This window comes from Protobothrops mucrosquamatus, unplaced genomic scaffold (genome assembly GCF_001527695.2).
Source record: "Protobothrops mucrosquamatus isolate PMUCROS unplaced genomic scaffold, P.Mucros_1.0 scaffold243, whole genome shotgun sequence".
NCBI lineage: Eukaryota > Metazoa > Chordata > Lepidosauria > Squamata > Viperidae > Protobothrops > Protobothrops mucrosquamatus.
In genome coordinates this window covers 154883-172382 of record NW_015386593.1, presented here as the reverse complement: position 1 = coordinate 172382, position 17500 = coordinate 154883, and the positions used below count along the sequence as shown (strand labels likewise).

General features: G+C 32.5%; 1 protein-coding gene across 1 annotated transcript in view; it reads left to right on the top strand.

The window, feature by feature from the left end:
* The window catches only part of NEK11 (NIMA related kinase 11), an 87490-nt gene that overhangs the window by 62515 nt on the left and 7475 nt on the right, over positions 1-17500 (top strand). Inside the window, exons 12-14 of the mRNA XM_015814356.1 lie at positions 5696-5811; positions 8585-8645; positions 11413-11509. Coding sequence (XP_015669842.1) covers positions 5696-5811; positions 8585-8645; positions 11413-11509 — 274 coding nt within the window. The remainder of the gene's footprint in view (positions 1-5695; positions 5812-8584; positions 8646-11412; positions 11510-17500) is intronic.

The window sequence follows — 17500 nt, the reverse complement described above, 5'->3', positions numbered from 1 at the left end:
TCTTATAACTTCTTATTATAATTCACTGTGTGCAATACTCCTACTGTTTATTGATCATCTGGATTTTGCAATCAACATATGGTATTGTATGATGCCAACATTGCCTACATATGCCAATCAACCCATTGAGTTACTCATGCATGAAAGTTTCCTATGCTGCGTGCCATTTATTGTTTACATTGTGACTGAAAGCTGATTGGAACAGACTTCTAGAAATTGGAACATTTTTTGGTTTGTGGAGGAGGTAAGTAATAAAACCATGGTGTTTGGTCCCCCTAGACTCCCAGCATAAATAGGCAGAAAACAGATTTAGATCCATTATATGCCTTTCAATACATCAAGTATTTCTAATTTCTAATAGTTTAACATCATGACATTAATTTAATTGTTCTCTCTGTAAATCACCTACCCACCCTAATGCTATTAAAATGAAGAGAGTCTGTGATAGCTTTGAGTAGATTTCTATGTGAAATGAAGATGGATTTTCTTCTAATAATCAACTTCATGAGCTTAGAATTCTTTATTCTTCTAAGTATCTCTCTTCCACCAGTTTTATATTAAGCTATGAAGAAAATCCCTCAAGACTTGTAACTTACCTATCTTTGATTAAGAATCTACAGACAATCTTCTTTTTAATATAGCACTGAAAGCAAATATCATGATATCTTAATTTTATAAAAGGCCTATCTGCTTCAAAAAACAGTTCCCTTTTTTAAAAAAATGCTTTTCCTAGACATAAAGCTATATTATATTCCAATACTTAATATTTTTATTTCCCTGTCCACTGAGTTTGCTGTAATAGCAAGACTTATGCTTAGCATAATGATTCATAGCAGGTCACCATTTGAAATATATACAATTGCTTCTGGGACTGGGCTTCTGCACATTGTTCCATCCATTATTTCAACAATTCATACTTGTCCTTGTTTCCTTTTATATTTTTTCTTTAGAGTTCTGCCAGGTCAATGTTTTCATTTTTCCCCCAAGCTTTTAATTTCTTAATTTTGTCAGTCACTAAGCTCTCTAAATTCATAATTTTACTTTCTTGGTTGGTTATTGTGATATACTTTACAGTCAAAATTTACTATACTAATAAATATATTGCAGTATATTATTTCTGTCAATTCTTCAAGTTTATAAGAATTCCAAAATTACAAAGTATATTGCAATAGTTGCATATATTATTTTCTATTAATAATCTAATTTTTAGATTAGAATTCAACAATTAGGGATTACCTTATTTTGCTGTGAAATGTAATTATAACTAATTATGTAGATTAGATATAATCTGTTTATAATTTAATCATATAATGTACATGTAATCAAGTGTTGAAATTAAGTTTAATCCAAACTAGTATTAACTAGTTTGCCAATGAGTTTGTTTTAAATAAAGATGGCCTAAAGGTAGATCTGGATTATGAGAATAAGTGCCTGGACTGCCTAGGAATAAACTCTAATAAACACACTTTAGCTACTTTTGAATACATAAGCATAACAGTATGCCTTTAGAGAAATTCTAGACAATTTTATTTCTCAAAATCAAAAAGTCCATAGGGTTTTAATGGTACAGAAATCAGACTGCAGTTTTTAAATTCTTCTACGACCTATGCATCCACTTTTTGCACAGTGCTCAATATTCTATTAAGAGGCATTTGGTCAGGTAATGCAGTCCATCATAGAATAGCTTTAAGGTTTTATCTTTGATTAAAAAAATAAAAACTAAAACGTTTTTGAAAATACTGTATTCCTTACAATATTGCAATACGTTCTTTAAAACTTTTTGCTATCTTCTGACAAAGAGTGATGGAAATATAGGTTTCTTCTTGAACTTCAGTAGTTCAGTCCGGTGGCCTTTTTCTGAAATAACATCTTTTTCACAGCAGTATTTTTCAAAACATTTTCATATAAATCTATGCACAAAGCAGTAGTCCAACACTACTGTCACAGTATATGCTTTAGTATCAGAGGCTTGAAGCCAGTTTTTTTCTCTCTTAATGTTGGGATGTATTTTTTTTTGTAAAAGTTTTATTGATGTTTTACAATAACAACCTTAGTGCCTGGTATAGAGTGTGTTGTCTTGGTTTTACCAGTTTATCCAGTCTATATCTAATAACATTGACAATATATTTTGCCACGGAGAGAACAAATAGGAAAAATAAGCATTTTTGCACAATCACAACCAAAATTTATATTTTTTAAATACTGAACTAGATTTGAAGCTAGATTTTAAACATTTAACTAGAGAAAATTGAGTTTATCTGTCATGAATACTAAATGAAGATTAATTAGAGAAATTTTAGAGACACTAAATAAATTATAGATAATTCATACATGTTTGTGTGAGAAAAGGTACATAATTTGTTTTCACTGACATTCTTTCTAAAATCTTTGTTTCCAAAATAAAATTGGTACGTGGTAAGAAAAAATATTTTAATTACATTTTTGTTCATTATAAAAATTATAAATTTTGAGCGCAATTTTCCTTTTTTATGTGTTCACCTTATTTCATTGTGTTAAAAATAAACTTTGTCAGTATTCATAACAGCATACAAAAGTTGGAATACTGCATTTATGCAATAAGAACTCTAGGAACGGAGAAACCATTTACCTCATTAAAATAACACTGTAATAGTTATAAAAGAAATTCAGAACTAAACAAAGAAGCTGATAATTTCCCAAGTACAAATTTGGGCATGTTGCATGTTATTGTTTTCTGCAGTTTCATTTGTAGCAAAAGGCTTTAAGTTATTAAAAATATCTAAAACTCAATATTCATGCTATGCTTTATACATATCTACTTAATTTTTGTAAATGAGAATAACACGGTGATGATGATTTTATAATTTTTGCTAAATATTTTAATTACCATAGTAAAATCTAGTGAAAACTAAAAAAAGAAAGAATAGAAAGAATGAAAAGCAGAAAATAGAAAAAAGAAAAAATATAGTAAGGAGAGAGAAAAGAAATATATGGAAGAGTGGCTTCCAAATTTAATCAGAAGTATAAACATTTTTATAACACTTTATCTCCTTTTAATTTACAGCCAATTAGAGCTCTTCAGACTGTATCTCCTCTTTTATATGAAGACAAATCCATAAAGCATAATGTTTTCAGTCCTGATGTCACAGAAAAGTTTATTACTAGATACTACAATATAATTTTCATTTCTTTTTTATCCCTTCTCAAGAATTTTTCAAAGCTTTAATAAGCCTCTTTTGTAAATCCAATATAGAAAAATTATCCAGGTCACTCTCTTGGTTTGTTATTTGTACATCCTTTTTTAATTATTAAGGTATCAACTGGTTTCTTTTGTACATCCATTGTAACATCTTTTTCTTATCATTCTTGTAGTCTGTCATTTGTAAATCTACTTTAAACTCATTCTTAGTTTTGTCAGGTAACACTTTCAATAACATCTTTTAGATACAGTGATGCAAATCTCTCTTTCTTGGCACTATTAATTTCTCAGTCCACTTTTCAATATTTCCCATGTTAGTATATTGTGCTTCATTCTGTAACAATAAGTCAAGTTTATGTGTTTTCTTTAATTGTAATCTTTCATAGCCCTTAATATTGAAATTTTAAATTCTTAATTATGTTTTTGTTCAAAAATATCAAAACAAAACACAGAAGGAGTCTTTATAATTAATTCCAAGATTATCTGGATCCTTAGTTTATTTGTAACTTTATGAAATCAAAGTTTTAATCACCCTTTTGCTGTTTATTGCAAAGAAAATGTTTTTTTTCTTAAACTTGTATCTGAAATTTATCTTGTTAAGGATGAAAGGAAATTCACCCAGTACTGCAAATCTATCAATAGAATGGTTTCTAATAGCTGAAAAGCAGCTAACAAGCAATTTCTGAAAGGGATTAGAAAAGGAAGTATGTGAACTTAGCATTTTAGGATTGGGAGGAACAGCTGGTCTACTCACCAGTTCTGCATTTCACCATGGTCGCTGGCTCTGGTTTTTGCCAAGCTGTCTTCAGTCTGTCATTTCTTCCTCTGCAAATCCTGCTAATTTTAAGAAATTCTGACTTGGTCGTACCATTTCTGTTCCAGCCCCAGCCAAACTATAGATTTGAGTGGGTTCCTAGGAAATGGCATCCAAACAGTTTTTTCATATTATGATAGGCTTTTACTACAAAATTCAGCAGCACTTTTTCGTGCGGCTGCTGATAAAAACAGGATCGCCAACGTCCGATAACGGATATGGCACAACAAGAAGAAGACTAATTGGAAATGTAATGATAGTCTTACAGATCTATAGTGAGCAGCAACAAGCTTGCTGTAACATTTGGAAAATTAACATTTCTGAAAGTGGTTCAAGAAAGCATTACTTAACAAAAAAAATTGAAATTGAGAGTTATATTCAATTGTTGTTAGGTCAAAACAAAGTAAGAGATATGTAGGAAATGAAGTCTAGTTTACATCTGCAACCATGAGTTTTCAATAGCAACCCAAGTATGCTGCTACCAGGTCTAGTTCTAAAGCTATGTTTTTGCTTCAACACAGTATTATATTTTTTTTCATTTTACCTTGTATGCCTTAAATAGTGATGTGTCCAGTGATCGTAGTTCATGAAATGAAATACTTGGTTAAACTGAGCAATCCATTGTTGTCCTGGGTTGTATATTGTATGTGTCAGTTTTTATTAAATGCAGAAATATGCCTAAGAATAAAGAATGAATGCAAGCACTATAGGATATATTCTCCATAAACTGTTTTTAGAAGAGCAAATAATTTCAAGCTTGTTGCATGGTAACCCTCAGAAACAAACATTTTCAGGGATGTTGCCTGATCATAATCACTAAAATCTAAATAAATTCTATTCATTTGCCAATATATATTATTTAATATATTAATATCAATACATTATATTGTATTTAATAGACAACATTTATTTAGCTCTAATAATTTACCTTCAAAATAGGAAAATTCTTTTAGATTTGCCCAGGCACATGTTCCTCTAGTGCCCTGTCAACTATTTCTATCTAATCTTTCTTTGTGAAGGGATTCATGTTAAGATCAAGGTTATATTTCTACCAGCTAAATATGATACATTTTGCATGTGTATCTTGAATTCATTTGTCAGTTTTTAAGAACTGAATGTAGTAGACTTTTGGGTCTGAATTCAGTGTTAAACATAAACTGGAATAGCTGGTTTCCCTTTAGCTCTACAGCTTGTCATGCTAAATGTTAAATGCTACCCTCAAGAACATGTTTATATGGGGGTTGGGAACAATGAATAGAGGGAATAAGGAGAAATTCATGCCTTGACTTTGGGAGCTGAAATACTTTCTGCTAAAGCTATAATTGACTGCAATCATTTGTAAAGAATTACACAAATCCTACACTTACCTTCAAAAGTCAAATCCTTGATTTACAACCATTTAACAACTGTTCAAAGTTACGATGCTACTGAAAAAAGTAACGTATGACTTGCCCTCACACTTTCAACAGTCAGAGCACTTCATAATTATATGATCACCAACTGGAATTTTTTCACCCAGGCTTCCAACAAGCAAAGTCAGTGGGGAAGCCTGCATGGAAGATTCAAGTCGCAATTACATGATGTCTCACTTAATAACTGCACCTCTTAACAATGAATTGACTGTCCCTATTGCAGTTGTAAATTGAGAACCATCTGCATTAAAATTTATTGTCATTCACAAATTAAATCTACTTTTATTACAGAGATCCCAGAGGATCCTCTTACTGCAGAAGAATATTATAATGATACATTTGATTCCTGCTCAGAAACAAGCGAAGAAGCGGATAAGGAACAGGAAGAAATGGATGCATCACAAACAGTACGTAGAATATATCCACAAATATATTCACTCAGAATAACTGAGTTAAAAGAACCACTTATACTATGAACTTACATAAAGTGAAAGATTATTAGAACTGGGGCCATAAGTGACAGCCAGCATCTTGAATCACACCTAAAAGCAAACCAACATTAAGTGCAATGCAGCATGATCACCAAGATGTAGATGTAGCTTCAAGGGCAGCCCCATGTAGAGCACATTATTGTAAGCCAAATGAAGGATGACTAGGACATTAAAAACTGAGAGCATCCAAGGCTACTCTCGATGAATAAGTCAAAAGTCTGTGCAAAAATCCTAGCCACAGCTGCCATCTGTTCATTGAACAGAAACATTTAGGAAGGCCCTTAGATTGCAGATCACCTCTAAAGATTAGAGTTGAATTCTACTAGAGTAAAAAAATGGTACTTTTCAGGAGTTGTTAGACCACAAACCCAAAGCCAACTTCTCTTCAGTCAACTTTCCTCCATCCAAATTCTGAATTTCTACTGCAAATATGTTTAGATTAGGGCTGAAATATGTAATCAAATTTTATTACTATATTGATAGTACCCAACTTTGGGCAAATACATTACTTTCTCTCAGCACTAGAAATAGAGAGAGGAGAGACTCCTGAAGCAAATGAGAGGCCATGGAATAATCTAATGAATGCGCAATATTCCTGATATTTTGAATTGCAGTTCTTATTATTCCTTGACATTGCTCTGCTGATTTGGTCCAAATGTCGACTCTATAGGATAACAAGTTACCTACTGGTATCCAATAGTTTTGCAAATTATTTGCTAAATAATTTTATACTGAAGCCTTTCTTTATTCCTTTTGTTGTGAAACACGCAAGTACTCTTTTCCCCCACTCATATTTCCCCCCAAATCTATATCTGCTTCTGTATTTCTGAAATAAGGAACCACCTGAATTTCAGTTTTGAAGTCTATTTTAGCTGTACCATTATTTGTCAGCTTATATATTCTCCATTTTCTGTGAAGTCACAAGAGCTAATTGATGTTTGAATGAAGATGCAGAAAAAGGAGAGAAAAAGCCTAGTAAATTACCAGTTCATTCAAAAATTCAGTCTAGCAGCAATCCATGCATAAATCAATTACAGATAAATTACAGATAAATCAACATTGTAGAAGAGCTTAATTTTTATACAATTTATATGTATCCTTTCAATATATAATTTTATATAGTAATAAAATAAACTGAACTGAACTGAAACAAAGTAGATGCCAAATTACTAAATAGATACTGAATATTATTTATTTTTTTCTCTGCAAGAGAAAGAAATATTTAGATACAGATATAGATATAGATAAGGATATATATAGATATAGATAAGGATACAGATAAATTCTTATTTTCCATGGCAACTGACATATCCTTTGGTTGCATTCCCTAACAATTAGTTTAACAGTTTAACACTTTAAAGTGCAGCATAATGTTTTATATTTTGAATGAATGGATAAGTAAATATTAAATACAGCAAGATTGCAAATTATTTAAACATATTATATCAAACTCTGGCCTAATTTGTGTTCTTTGAGATTCAGTTGACTTCACTAGAAAGTTAAACAAAACTTTCCCTTTCTTCCATTAAATCAATTACAAATCAATTGTATTTAGTTTTAAACTTAACTATGTGGTCATTAAGAATCTATCCTGACTTGATGGCACCTAATAAATCAATCAAATAAATCATTCTTCTACTAAAGCAGGGCAATACAACCAACAATTGTAGAATGATAGACTGACTTAATGTTGACTAGCTTTTGGCCTTATTTCAAAGGCAAACTTCAGCTTCTTTCCCAGAATCCTGTTCCTTGAAGAGATGGGGAAGAGAATGCCAGAGACTGGGAGTCAGAAAGAAATGACTCCCAGACTTAACTTGTCTAGATTAGAATCTTTACTGCAATAAGAAAAAGAAAAGCAGAAATACAACAACTGATTAAAAGATATCAGAAATTTAAATACCTATGGTTTGAGATTAAAGTCTAGGCTTTTTCCTCCTGTCTTTCCAAATTAACAAATATTTGGCAGCATGGTTGCCCTTGATGGGGGGGGGGGCAAGGGCAAATGAAAAAACTCTGCTTCTTTTGTACTTTCTATTGGATGACATTGCATTCAAATAAGGAAGTAACACAACTTACACAGTGGTATCATATGCAGATTTTGGTATTTTGACAAAATTTTGGCTTGCTAGAAAATGTTTTAATAGTTAAAGAAGCTGGAATATGTTTACATAATTACCTCTCAGCCTATGTTATGTTATTAATGCTCATGTCTTTCAGCTATGAGCCGGAATGGAACAACTTGCTGCAGCCAACTCGCCATGGCCTACTCATCATGGGACAACTCATCATGGTGAACTCACCGTGGGACAACTCACCACAGGACAATTCAACAATTCAATTTAATTAAAATAATTAAAACTTTATTTTAATTTTTGTCATTCACCTTTCATTTTGTCCCTCGTTTGGTACCCTTTATTTAATTGTTCTATTCCATCATTTCTTCAATATTAGTGTAACTCTTGTCCTATGATGAGTTGTCCCATGGCAAGTAGGCCATGGTGAGTTGGCTGCAGCAAGTTGTCCTAGACAGCCTTTAGTTGCTGCTTCTGATTATATTATTTGTTTCTTAACTTGCATTACTGATCTTCAGTAACTTACTTGTAACAATGCAATAATAAATGGAATTGTTCCCCAATTTCAGAATTTTTTTCAAAAAAACTAATTGACTATCTCATTTGGCTAACAGGACAGTGATGTTGAAGCAATGGTCAGATACATGGAGAACATCGTAGATACCAATTCTGGAGGTGAGATAGCATGTTCTTCAACACTTAAGTTTGATTACAATACCAACAATTGGATATTCTTAGCTTGTTGTATAAAATGCTGAGCCAATGTTTTTTGCATGTAAAAGAAACTTGAAGTTATTTATCTTGATCCAGAAGTGAACACAACAGCCAGCCTAACAGAAAAACTCCTTAAAAGTTTAGTACATAGTAAATTCCCTTGTTGATTTACTTTTGATAGAATTAAGAAAAAGAAGTTGATTTTTGGTTTAACTTGGTTTAACATAACTCATCAGTTGGGGATGGGTGAATAGAGAATGGGGAAAATTGGCAAAGAAAAACTATAGTTGATGGCTGAGGTCTTATTTAACATCCTGACTTTTGGTCCGCCCAGTTTATCTCTCACATTTATTGTTTTAAAAGAAGGCATTTGAATATATGCCTGCAAGGGACTTTTTTTAAAAAAATAATTAAGATCGAATATGGGTCAGTTACTGGGACCAGAGATTTTACTTTCAGACTTATGCTGGAGCTCAATGTCAGGGAACTTCTCTCTACTGAAATATGTGCTTTGGGCTATTCTGTGAGTCATAATTATATGTTGATTCCTATTGGTTGATTGGTTTGTTGATAGCAGCCATCAACAAACTGGAAAAACTATAGTTCCAAATAGGTGATCTTTCCTTTTTCATTTCTATGTGATCAAAACTCTAGTTTTCAAAGAAGATAAAAAATCACATCCTATATTATACCTCATATAAACAAATAATTTGTATGTAAAACTATGTATTTACTCATTATATTATTCTGTTTCAAGGTAATTAGTATTATGCAAAGTGCAGGAAATAGGAAGAAGCAATAAGCCAAGAAATTAAAGATGGGGAAAAAATAAAATTTAGTTTATCAGATTCGCATCCTTGTTTCCACCTTTCCACATGGTGATTCATAGATCTTGGTTTGTAAATTCTAAACTCTCTCTTCTTGAGATCTCATCAACTCCAGCTAAGATTCAGACTAAGTCACCAAGTTGATATTTTACCTTTATAATAGTATGTTCCTAATTTGGTACACATTTAATATACTCCAGCAGCTTGAACAAGGCACAAGTCATGTCAACTTTATAGTTTAAGAATTTTAAGTCCTACGTTGTTATGGTACCAATGCTGGACTAAATATTTTCTAGTATTAAACACTCATTTCTGTTCATGCAGGGTTAAAGTTATGGTTTCAGTCTATGTAAATCTTTTTCCAGTAATAAATAATTGAATTAGGTTAAATAATTTCAAGAAATTATTCAATCAAAGGTAATATTTTATTTAATGTCTGTGGGATTTAAATAGTAATCACAGATGGTGTTAGATTATTTCTATTCATTAACATTAATAAATGTGAATGTTCATGAAATATTAGACATTTGAAGTTGCTATAACTAAAGCAGTTTAGTTATAAAGAACAATCAAATGATAATGCTTTTTCTTCTCTCTAATGTGGAACCATTAGGTATAGAAGGCATCAAATCCATACTAAACGTTATGGTTTAAATAGTTTCAAAAGTTATTCTACTTACAGACATACTGTAGGCATCATTTTTATTATCATGTTTAGTGAATGTAAATAAATTAATTTCAAAATATTAAGAAATATATTTGGCATTCAATTTGTTGATGAAAGCTTGAGAGTGGAGAGGAAAATGTCATTATTCACAACTTAAACAGAGATGTGTGCCAATTATATAGATACATTTGTATTCTCCCTTTAAATCAATGAAATAGTTTTTGAATTGCTAACTATTATGCAGGAATTTTTTTTTCAAAGAGGAAAAGTTCATATAGGACTGATTACCGGTATATATCATGAAGTCTTTCCAAAAGGATTTCAAGCGTTAATAGGCATCTATTTAACTGATAAGAAAATAAGATTGGTAGTTTTACTTTTATGTAGGTGGGATAAAACTGAGGCTATGGCTACAAGTTAAAAAATGAAAAGTTTGGATGCAGCTTGCTTTGCTTCTCCAGAAGTTGCCATCAAAATATGGTTTTTAATGTGACAGATGGAAAAACTTCCTAAATATGTGGGGAGTAATTATAGGAATTATATCTTGAGTTACATAATATCAGGTAGATTGTTCAGAACAGGCTGACAGATGTTCAGGAATATGTAAGAAATTTAAATTTCATAGGACATAGCAAGGAAGCTTTTGTAAAGTAGATGCCCAGTAGTATAATAAATAGTATATCACTGATCACTGTCTGATATGGTTTTGCGAAACTGTGTATCTATTGCATGGGCTCTATTGCTATTATTCAATAATAATTGACAAAAACATCTTGTTTGGAACTTCCTTCATACCATGGCAATATCTCCATGATTCCTAGACTCTTGGTTGGAATTATCAGAATATATTCAGGGTAAAGATCGTATTATTTATTGGAAGAATAAATAGTAATAGGCTAATAATGCTAACAACAAACAAAACCATTTGACTCCATAAATATCTGCTAAAGAAAATGAGGTATATATACATTTATAAGAAATGCATATAAGCCTCTTTTATAAAACTTTGTTTGGGGGTGGACTGTCCCACTAAAAATAATTGTTGTGTTTCATGGACCTGTTAAACCAAGTTATATTAATAACCATTTAATAACCTGATTACCTTTAATTAATGCAGCATTTCCAGATGAAAAAGTGAATTGTTGCATACTTTTTTGTTTGCCCTTGCATAATGCTTTGGATCTGCAGAATGCAGACAACAGCAAGCTGAATTAGATTGTGCATTAATTTGTAGGAACTAGAAGTTTCACTGAAGTGCCTCCTTTGGGACCTGTGAGATTGAGAGCTCTCAATAATACCATGGCAACAACCAAGCTGAGACATATGAAGGAGTAAGTCATCTTATTTAAATGCTAACAGAAGGGAAAGAGGTTGAAGTATTTAGTTTACTTTTGTTTTGGTTTGCATCCCACAAGCAAAGTTAATGGGGAAGTCAGCAGGAGGTCAGAAGTCATGTCATATTTGATTTCTGGGGAGGAAATGGCAGACTAAAGACAACTTGGTGAAAAATATTAGGCAACCTTGGCAGAATAAAGAGATGGCTAGAAGTCTGGCACTTCAATAATTCCTCTCCGGAAAAGGAGAGGACTTGAGATCATGCACAACTATTCAACACAAGGATAGTGTAAGACAGCAGTCTCTGGTGGGTTTAGAGCTCTAGAACAGAGGTCCCCAACCTTTTGGGGACCATGGACTGGTTCCATGGAGAGAGATTTTTCCATGGACCGGAGGGTGCGTGGTTTTGTGTGCCGCCTGCATTTCACAGATGGGGCTTTGCTTATTTGTGCAGCCCGGTTGCTGGCATGCCGCGGCCCAGTAGTTCCGTGGACTGGGGGTTGGGGACCCCTGCTCTAGAAGATGAGAGGATAACCACCTTGCTCATAATATGCTTGTAGCCTTTTAAAGGACATTGAGTTTGTATACTTCCTTTTTTAATAAAATTCAAAAAATGCTTGTTAGCTGCTTTTTGGCTATTAGGAATTTATGGATAAACAGATTTTTATAGCACCAGCTGAGTTTCCTTCAATCCTTAGTAAAATAAGTTGTAAATACAAGTTTAGTGACTTAACATTTTTAATAAATATTTTAAAAGTGATTTAATCTTTGAATTTTCAAAAGTTACAAATGGACTAAAAGTCCAGATCAATCTGAAATAAAATTTTGGAATTAATTAGAAAAAATCTTTCATATAAGGAAATGCTTTTGTTTTGTTTTTTTATTTAAAAAGTAGTAAGACAAGCCTTTAAAAATTGAACACTAGAGGAAACTAGAGGGAAGTAAAGATTATAATTAATGGAGAAAGATACTCAAACACAACTTCAGAATGAGGCACAATAATTTAATATTGAAAATATTGAAGTATATTTCTGAATAGTGGACCCAGAGGTTAATTTTAAGAGTGTTTGTCTCTATGGGTAGATAGTATTTAAAAAGATGTTATGGAAGAGGAACAAATTTTATGACAAGATTTTGACAAATTTTAAAGTAGATTTACAAATGATAAGTTACAAGAATGACATAGAAAATGATATTATTTATTGAACATATAAAAGAAAGTGGCTGTTGTCTTAATAATTAAAAGGGCTTTAAAAAATAAATCAGGAGAGTGACATGGATAATTTTCCTTTATTGGATTTAAAAAGGGGAATTTTGTGAGAAGGAGAAGCAAAAAATTAAAAGAAACCAAGTTCTAAGACATTATTTTAATGGATTCAATTTCAATATTATTATAAATAAAAGGAAAGAATATAAAATTTGTTTATTTATCAAGGTTAAACATACATATAGTTTGTAATCTTTAACGGACATTTGCTAACTTTTGCTATTGTAAATTGTTGTAAAGTGATCAGGTCCTCCATTTTTCATAACCTCTAATACATTTCTAGTTTCCCACTAAATTATTCTCTGTTAAATCATTTGATCACATATTATCAATATTATTCGTCTGCTGCAAAGTTGACCTATTATCTTACATATTTTTCATATGGAATGTATCTCTTTAAGGACACATCCTAAGGGTTGTCTATATTAGTCACATTGCACAGCAACCAGTTAACTAGTTAACATTATATGACAACTAGAAATGACAAGGCTTTATGGATTTGTTTATAAATAAGATATCAGAAGAAGAGATTGTTTCTTGTATTTTAAGAGAAGGTGAAAAGTTATTAAAATTGTTTATATTTGTGATGATGGGGGAAGTCACTGATATTTTTTCTTTTGTATTTTTCTATTTTTTCTTTTCTGCATGTTCTTTTTTTCTTTTTTCAAGATTGAATTAGTTTTTACTGTTGTAACTATAGTCTTTAATAAAATTATTATTTAAAAAAATGAAGTCATGATCATAACCCATGTGATCTTCATTTAACAATGGCAATCAGGATTGCCAAGTTCCATGGTCATGTAGTTTTTCAGCTTATAACCATGTCACTTAACAATGGATTTTCTGGCACCAATTATTGTTGTTAAGTGATGACTACCTATATGTTAGTATGCAGTATTTAACAAAACTGTTAATACACTTTCTGTGTGGTGGTAATGTATAAATCTTATTGCTATTATCTTATTTCTAATCAACAGATTCTGCCTGTAGAAACAACAGATTTGTAGTTTCTTTTTTTATTCTTGGACCCATAGTAACTCTGTAAGAATTTGGACCTCCTTGAAAGCTTGCATATAGATATCAGGAGGCATATGCATTAGGCTCAGAATGTATATCTTCTCTTTCACTAATGGAGCCAAAAGTAATACAGGCACAAAAGGAAAAAAATGTTCTATACATAGCATTTTGTGTCATTTTAAAACAGACATAAAATACACATAATAAATTAGAATCTAATGATGGTGAACTTTATAGTGCAATTTAAAAGTTTAAATAAAAATGTAATTCGGAAAAATGGGAAAGCTTTCATGGAACAACATTTAAGAAAATTAAAATCTTGCAGAACAGCAGTGTATGCCTCTTGTTCAGCTTCCAGTGACTTCCACTCAGCAGCATGCCAGGATCACACAGATGGTTCCATCATTACCTGCTGAGTGTAAGTAGAATAGTAGAAGAAAGGCATCTAGTTACACTTTTGTTCTACCACCATAATACCATTGCTTAAGATTCATAAGATAGATATAGAGATGACTTTATGCATGCAGTGAGAGAATCTAGTACACAATTTGTAAAAATTTCAGAAAAAAAAGAAATCTGAATATAATTGGCTGAACAGCATGTATCTTTAAATTTCACTGATGGGGGAAGTGGGGTAGAGCAGGAACACTCATTTTTTGTTATGTTCATAGATGATATGAGAGTTCAAGTCTGCAATCGTAGAAACTCAAGCCTGAAAATAAACTCCTTAAGTGAAACAGATACATATATCTAAGATAGATATATCTTATCTGAAACAGATATATAAAACTAGTTCGCCTCTCGTAGTGCACCGAAGATAGATATGCTAGCGCCGAGCAGAGTGCACTAACAGGCTGTCAGAACTGCATTGTGTTTAGCATGTGTAGATTTTCCTGACATTGTATGCCTACACTAAATAAATACAGGTAGTCCTCAATTTACAACAGTTCATTTAGTGACTGTTCAAAGTTACAACAGCACTGAAAAAACGATTTATAACCATTTTTCACACTTATGACTATTGCAGGATCCCCATGTTCACGTGATTTACATTTGGATACTTGACAACTGGTTCACATTTATGACGGTTGCAATGTCCCGGGGTTATGTGATCATCTTTTGCAACCTTCTGACAAGCAAAGTCAATGGGGAAGCCAGATTCACTTACGAACCATGTTACTAATTTAACAACTGCAGTGATTCACTTAACAACTGTGTCAAGCAAAGTCGTAAAATGGCAAAACTCATCTAACAAATTTTTCATTTAGCAACATAAATTTTGGGTTCAGTTGGGGTTGTAAGTCAAGAACTACCTGTAAATAAATAATAAATTGCATGTCTATCAATTACCTTTAAGATTTCTCCAATGTAGCAAAGCTTTGTTTGTGTTAGACATGTTTTTAGTATTGATTTCAGAGGGAATACATGTAAAAATCTTCATAGTAATCATATTAAAAACCAATTCTGCAAACAAGCAATAAATGTCTTTTTTTTATATAATAGCAGATTTTATAATATGAAGAACTGCTAAAAAGAGCTACAAGGTCATCATTATTAGCAATAGTTCTGCCCAAGGCTAAAGTTATGGTACTTGAAATCGTCATAAGAAGAGTTAATGGGAATGGGAAGTATTAGTTTAATACATCATATAATTTTCTCCTATAAAGTTTAGATATTTGCTTTACCTACATGCACAGTCACAATGATTACAGTGGGCCATCTGTGGTCTGCGGACAGCACTGCTATCCAGTTGGGTGATCCCCCTCCCCCTCACCAAGAATTTGAAAAAGCTGGATAGAGAAGAGCAGCCTGCCTGAGCACTGGACCACAAAGAACAACTCCCCCCCATTACCATTTGAACAAATCCCTCTGAATAAGACCAGATAATGAAAGGAAACCATGACTCACCTTTGGACTCACCAGGGAGATCCATTTCAAGCAAGGGGACACAAATGCAGATAGGTTGCTCAGACTCCCTAACCTTAAAATTATACCTTACACAAAACACCATCTGCTGTTTTGCATATGCAAAAAAGTCAAAGCTGCAGAAGTGAAAATCTTTACATGATATCCAGCCTGGATTATATAAATATCAATCACAAATTACCAAAGCCTACAACATGGAGGCAGGGAAGATGAAAAGGCAAATTTGTTCTTATGTGCAACAGCTCAGAACCTATCCTGGTCAGAGAGACATTTTTGTAGCTTTATATAATTTATACGTAAAATAGTGGAAACAAGATCCTCCCCAGAACAAAGATCACCTGTATAATATTTTATTTCACTGGTCATATATACATTTAGAATTTCAAAAGTTGTTAATAGCATTTCTAGGTCACCATTCTGTTTGAAAATCCCGAGCATCAGGTATTTTTATCTAAATGTTTGAAGGAATGTAGGCCAATTGCCAATGACCATGTCCATGTTTTAGAACTAATCTGATCTTGAGGCAATCATGTTCTTCATGGGCAAAGTCTATGACATAGAGGCAGGGAAAATGAAAAGACCAATTTGCTGTCTTATGCAACATGCAACTCACTGTAGTCAGGAAGATCTAAAAACAGTTTTATATAATTCATATATTAAACAATACATGTTTTCAAATCAGCAATCTACAACTGGGTTGTCTTTAAACTATTGGGATTTCTGCCTGGATATTACGGATTAATCTACAAATACAAATATTTCCCTGTGGAGAAGGTTGATCTGCAAACATAAATAATTGATAATGTAAGGGCTCTTTCAAGAAAGATTTATAAAAAATGGGGACAATTGTTAGCAGTATTAGAAGTTTTCCTTTGGAATTACACTGAATTAATTTAAGCTTTTAGTCCCTTTAGAATTAAATCAACCACATTGCTTGATTAAAATATGCTTGAGAAAGTCATTCCTAAATACCTAAAATATTTCAACAGGTCCTCTACAATGTTTTGCACATAATTACAAAAGGAGCAATATATATTAATATATAGTGTATGTTAATATATGTATTGGATCTATTGTCCTTTGGGATCATTTTTACTTTTGCTGATCATAGTTTTCAAATATATTAATTTGGTTATTCTTTATTTGTATTTGTTAAATACAAAATGCACTTTTTTTCTGCAATATTTCACTTGTTTATATCCCCATAAACAATCCTGCAAGACAGGCAGGCAGAGACAGATTGACTGGCTCAGAGTTTCCCAGTGAGCTTTCATGACAGAAGTAATCTAGAATCTGGTCTCTCCAGTTCACCTAATTACTACACTCCAATGGCTCTCTAAAGAAGAGTAAATAGGTATACTTAGCAGACCCATGGCAAGGCTCCCAAGTAGTCAACCCATCTAGATTTTTGCTTGTTTAGCAAGGAAGAAATTACTGAATTGCTGCCAATGAGTTAGACACAAATATATGAATATTGATGAGCAACTAAATTCTAATGATCTGCTGATAGCATCCTCAACAGAAGGCAAGATCATTTCTTCTGTTTCCTAATGATCATGAACAGCTGAGAATATTGACTGAAGGGGCGTTGTCTTACCTGAACGCCTTTTCTCAGTACGGAGATGGAGAATTCACATGTGGGTTTTCATTGGATGCCTGCTCTTGAGACCAAGTAGTCAAACTTGACACGCCCCCTCTTGCTGATCCAGTCTTTAACGAGGGCGAAGTGACTGAAGATGGACGAGGTGTTGGCTCCCAGACCCCTACAATAGTCTGA